Source organism: Pyrgilauda ruficollis, unplaced genomic scaffold (genome assembly GCF_017590135.1).
Source record: "Pyrgilauda ruficollis isolate IOZ18807 unplaced genomic scaffold, ASM1759013v1 scaffold560, whole genome shotgun sequence".
Lineage (NCBI taxonomy): Eukaryota > Metazoa > Chordata > Aves > Passeriformes > Passeridae > Pyrgilauda > Pyrgilauda ruficollis.
Genome location: NW_024527267.1, coordinates 27,489 through 32,830, shown reverse-complemented (window position 1 = coordinate 32,830; position 5,342 = coordinate 27,489). Strand labels below are relative to the sequence as shown.

At 58.4% G+C, this 5,342-nt stretch overlaps 1 protein-coding gene and 1 non-coding gene across 2 annotated transcripts; one reads left to right on the top strand and one right to left on the bottom strand.

Moving 5' to 3' along the window:
* Nucleotides 1-1,624: 1,624 nt before the first annotated feature.
* Nucleotides 1,625-1,706, bottom strand: TRNAS-CGA. The gene has a single exon. It is a non-coding gene; the product is annotated as a tRNA-Ser (tRNA).
* A 598-nt stretch (nt 1,707-2,304) lies between these two features.
* LOC121361253 (E3 ubiquitin-protein ligase NRDP1-like) lies at nt 2,305-2,718 on the top strand. The gene has a single exon (XM_041481761.1). It carries the CDS (start codon nt 2,320-2,322, stop codon nt 2,716-2,718), a length of 399 nt encoding a protein of 132 aa, XP_041337695.1. The 5' UTR covers nt 2,305-2,319.
* Nucleotides 2,719-5,342: the final 2,624 nt, after the last annotated feature.

Sequence of the window (5,342 nt, the reverse complement as noted above, 5' to 3'; positions counted from 1 at the left end):
ATTTTTGAGGGAAATTCATCAGTTTTTGAGGGAAATTTGTAGGTTTTGGGGGGGAATTTGTAATTTTTTGAGGAAAATTTGTCATTTTTTGAGGGAAATTTGTTTTTTGAAGAGGAGTGCATGGATTTTGGGGGGAATTTGCAGTTCTTTTGTGCCCTGGGGGGGATTGGTCTCAGGTGGAGCTCAGTGGTCTTGGAGCTGTTTTCTGAGCTCAGCAATTCCATAATTCCACCCCAAACCCTAGAAAAATCCACCTTGGGATGGGAGGGGTTTCCTGGACTTTTAGGGTTTGTGATTTTCACTCATGTCATGGAGGATATCCAAAAAAAGTCCACCTTGGGATGGCAGGGGTTTCCTGGACTTGGGTTTTTCCCTCATGGCATGGAGGAGATCCAAAAAAAATCCACCTTGGGATGGCAGGGCAATTGGAGTTTTGGGGTTGTGGTTTTGGCTCATGGCGTGGAGATCTGAAAAAAATCCAGCTCGGGGTGGCAGGGGTTCCTGGACTTCTAGAGTTTGTGATTTTCGCTCACAGAGTGGAGGAGATCTGAAAAAATCCACCTCAGGACAGTGGAGGTTTCCTGGAGTTGGATTTTTGGGGTTGTGATTTTCACTCATGGCGTGGAGATCCAAAAAAAATCCACCTTAGGATGGCAGGATTTTCCTGGACTTGGGTTTTTTGCTCATGGCGTGGAGGAGATCTGAGAAAAATCAACGGTTCCACCACCTCAGGATGGCGGGGGTTTCCTGGACTTGGGTTTTTGGGGTTGCGATTTTTGCTCATGGAGTGGAGACCCAAAAAAATCCACCTCAGGACAATGGGGTGGGGGGGTCCCCACCCCAAAAAGAGCTGGGACTGGGGGGGTCCCCACCCCAAAAAGAGCTGGGACTGGGGGGGTCCCCACCCCAAAAAGAGCTGGGACTGGGGGGGTCCCCACCCCAAAAAGAGCTGGGACTGGGGGGGTCCCCACCCCAAAAAGAGCAGAGGCCAGACTGGGGTCCCCACTTCTGCCCTTAAAAGATCCAGAGTCAGAGAGGGGTCCCTGCTGCTGCCACCCCAAAAAGAGCCAGTACTCGAGCGAGGGGGTCCCCACCCCTAAAAGAGCTGGGATTGGGACTGGGACTGGGGAAGGGGGGTCCCTGCTGCTCCCACCCCAAAAAGAGCCGGGATTAGGGGGGTTCCCCTTTGTTCCCACCCTTAAAGAGCCGGTACCGGGGCTTGGGGACTCTCCGATCCTCCCGCCGTTAAAGGAGCCGTTACCGGAGGGAGATCACGTGTTTTTCCCGCTGTTGCCGCCGTTAAGAGCCGGTAACCGAGCGAGGATCCCTGTGGTTACCCCCGGTAGAAGAGCCAGGACCTGTGGGGGGGTGGGGGTCCCCGTTATTCCCGCCGTTAAAGGAGCCGGTACCGGAGGGTGTGTGTTCCCCGGTGTTCCCTCCGTTAAAGGAGCCGGTACCGGAGACTGAGGGTGTGTGTTCCCCACTGTTCCCGCCGTTAAAAGAGTCGGTACCGGGGCTTGGGGGATCTGTGATGCTCCCTTCGTTAAAAGAGCCGGTACCAAGTGTGCTCTCCGTTACCGGAGGAGCTCCGGTGTGTGTCCCCCACAAGCAAAAGGGAGCTTCGCGTCACGGACAGGATTCGAACCTGTGCGGGGAAACCCCATTGGATTTCGAGTCCAACGCCTTAACCACTCGGCCACCGTGACTCTCGCGCCTCCGTCCGCCGCGCTCCGCATAGACCCGGCCCCGCCGCCGCTCCTGGCCCCGCCCCGCCCGGTGCTCGGTGTCCGGTGTATACATTGATTTTTGAGGGAAATTTGTTATTTTTTGAGGGAAATCCATTGATTTTTGAGGGAATTTAATGCATTTTTGACGGAAATACATTGATTTTTGAGGGAAATTTGTTATTTTTTGAGGGAAATCCATTGATTTTTGAGGGAATTTAATGCATTTTTGACGGAAATACATTGATTTTTGAGGGAAAATCCCCCCCCAAATCCCCCTCCCCGACCCCATTCTGCCCCCTAAGGTGGGTGAACCCCCACAATCCCACCCCAAACCTTCACCCCTGTGCACACTGTGTCCCCCCAGCTGGGTGAATCTCCAGAATTCCACGATCCCACCCCATCCCTGACCCCATTATGCCCCCTAAAGTGGGTGAACCCCCACAATCCCACCGCAAATCCCCATCCCTGACCCCATTATGCCCCCTATGGTGACTGAACCCCCACAATCCCACCCCATCCCTGACCCCATTTTGCCTTCTAAGGTGAGTGAACCCCCACAATGCCACCCCAAACCCCCATTTCTGACCCCATTATGCCCCCTAAGCTGACTGAACCCCCACAAATCCACCCCAGACCCCCATCCCTGACCGCCGCGCGTCCCCCCAGGTGGGTGAACTCCCTGCAGCCGGCGCGGGTGACGCGCTGGGGCGGCATGATCTCCACGCCGGACGCGGTGCTGCAGGCCGTCATCAAGCGCTCGCTGGTGGAGAGCGGCTGCCCGGCGTCCATCACCAACGAGCTGATCGAGAACGCCCACGAGCGCAACTGGCCGCAGGGGCTGGCCACGCTGGAGACGCGCCAGATGAACCGGCGCTACTACGAGAACTACGTGGCCAAACGCATCCCCGGCAAGCAGGCCGTGGTGGTGATGGCCTGCGAGAACCAGCACATGGGCGAGGACATGGTGCTGGAGCCGGGGCTCGTCATCTGAAAAAAATCCACCTGAGGACAATGGGGGTTCCTGGACTCGGATTTTTGGGGTTCTGAAAAAAATCCACCTGAGGACAATGGGGGTTCCTGGACTCGGATTTTTGGGGTTCTGAAAAAAATCCACCTGAGGACAATGGGGGTTCCTGGACTCGGATTTTTGGGGTTCTGAAAAAAATCCACCTGAGGACAATGGGGGTTCCTGGACTCGGATTTTTGGGGTTCTGAAAAAAATCCACCTGAGGACAATGGGGGTTCCTGGACTCGGATTTTTGGGGTTCTGAAAAAAATCCACCTGAGGACAATGGGGGTTCCTGGACTCGGATTTTTGGGGTTCTGAAAAAAATCCACCTGAGGACAATGGGGGTTCCTGGACTCGGATTTTTGGGGTTCTGAAAAAAATCCACCTGAGGACAATGGGGGTTCCTGGACTCGGATTTTTGGGGTTCTGAAAAAAATCCACCTCAGGACAATGGGGGTTTCCTGGACTCGGATTTTTGGGGTTCCCCCCTTGATTGGACCCGTTAGGAACCCAGCTCGGCCGTTTCAAGGAGAGGGGGAGTGGGGGCTCCACGCACTGCCAGACCCCTCGGGGGTCCCCCAAATCCCAGCCCTGCTGCCCAGCAAGCTCCATCTCCTCGCCCCCTCCTCAATTTCCACCTGGCCTGGTGTCCCCAAGTGTCACCAACCCTGGAGTGAGGGGTCCTTGCCTTGGGGACCCTCCTGTGCCCCTCACTTTGTGCATGCCCCGTTCCCTGGCCCCGGGAGCATCTCCCACCTCCTCCCAATCCGTGTTTGGCTCTGCTTTCTCCACCCTTGGTGTTATTTTTCCAGACACTCGTGATTGTGGTTCTGTTGGTTTTTTTTTTTTTTTTTTTTTTTTTTTTGTACTTTAATTTTTTTTTTGACCTTTTCTTATTTTTACTCCCCCTTTTTATTTGATTTTCCAGGTACCCTGGGCAGGCACCTCTGGCCTGAGTCCGTGGGACTCGTTGGGAATTTAATTTATTTGCATTTATTTTGGTTTTTTTTTTTTTTTTTTACCATTGTTTCTCCTCCGGTGTCGGTCCCGGCAGATCCGGCGGGAGGCAGGGATTGAAGTGATCAATAAACAGAATTCTGGTTGCTTTATCCTCGCTCTGGGGGTCTCCTTCTGCACCCCAAAACCCTCCCCATGTTGGGGGGCTCAGTCTTGGGGTGAAAATGGGTGGGTTTGGGGCTGTTCTCCCCATGCTGGGGGGATCAATAAATGTCACTCCTGGGAGGGAACGGGGGTGGCTGAGGGTCCTGGGGGGTCCCCCTGCCCTGAAGCCCCCCAGATGTGCTCCCCAAAAAGGATGAACTTGTCCCCCTTATTAACACCCTTAAAAGAGCAGAGGCCAGAGTGGGGTTCCCACTTAAGCCCTTAAAAAAGGTCAGAGAGTAGAGGGGGGTCCCCACTTCTCCCACCCCAACAGGAGCTGGGAATGGGGGGTCCCCACCTCTAAAAGAGCTGGGACTGGGGGGGGGTCCCCACCCCTAAAAGAGCTGGGACTGGGGGGGTCCCCACCCCTAAAAAAGCAGACGCCAGAATGGGGTCCCCACTTCTGCCCTTAAAAGATCCAGGGTCAGAGAGGGGTCCCTGCTGCTGCCCCCCCAAAAAGAGCCAGTACTCGAGCGAGGGGGTCCCCACCCCTAAAAGAGCTGGGACTGGGGGCGGTGCCCGGTGCCCGGCGCTCTGCTCTCTTCCTGGCGCTCAAGGCCCGGTGCTCGGTGCTCGGTGCTCGGTGCTCGGTGCCCGGTGCTCGGTGCCCGGTGCCGTTCCGGTGCTCCCTCCGGGGCTAATCCCTTTCCACCCCCGCCTTCCCCTACCCCAGGCTGCTCCAAGCCCCGTCCAAGCCGGCCTGGAACACCTCCAAGGGATGGGGCAGCTCTGGGGAATCCATTCCTCACCCTCTCAAGGAGGAATTCCCTCCCAATACCCCGTCTAAACCCAATCTCCTGCGATTTGAACCCATTTCTCACTGTCGTGCCTCTCTTGCCGCACTTGCGGGCGGCGGGACCGGGAACGGCGCCCGGGGGCAGCGGGACAACAACGGGCGGTGGAGCGGGAGCTCGGGGCCGGGAACAGCGCCCGGGGCCGGGAACAGCGCCCGGGGGACAGCGGGGTCGGCGGGAACGGCGGCAGCGGGACCAGCAGGAGGCGGTGGCGGGCGCGGCGGGCGGTACAACGGGGGCGGCGGGGCCGGGAACAGCGATCGGTGTCGTGAACAACGATCGGGGGTGGCGGTGCGGGAGCGGGAACATCGACCGGCGCCGGTAACACCGGGCGGGAGCGGGAACAGCGCCCGGCACCGGCAAGACCGGGCGGGAGCGGCGGAGGCGGCAGTGCGGGAGCGGCACCGCCAGGGGGCGGCAGCGGGGCGGCGGGAGCGGCAGTGCGGGAACGGGAGAGCACCAAAGGGGGCGGCGGGGCCGTAACAGCGACCGGGGCCGGTGCGAGCGGCGGGGACAGCCACCGGGATCGGGGACAGCCACCGGGATCGGGGACAGCCACCGGGATCGGGGACAGCGACCGGAGGCGGCGGCGGCGGCGGGCGCGGCAGTGGCGGCGCGGGGCCGGCAGGGGGCGGCAGTGGCGGGCGGAGG

Excerpts from the sequence above, each read along its gene's own strand:
- LOC121361253 (XM_041481761.1), top strand. The coding sequence starts at position 2,320 with ATGCCCCCTAAGCTGACTGAACCCCCACAAATCCACCCCAGACCCCCA.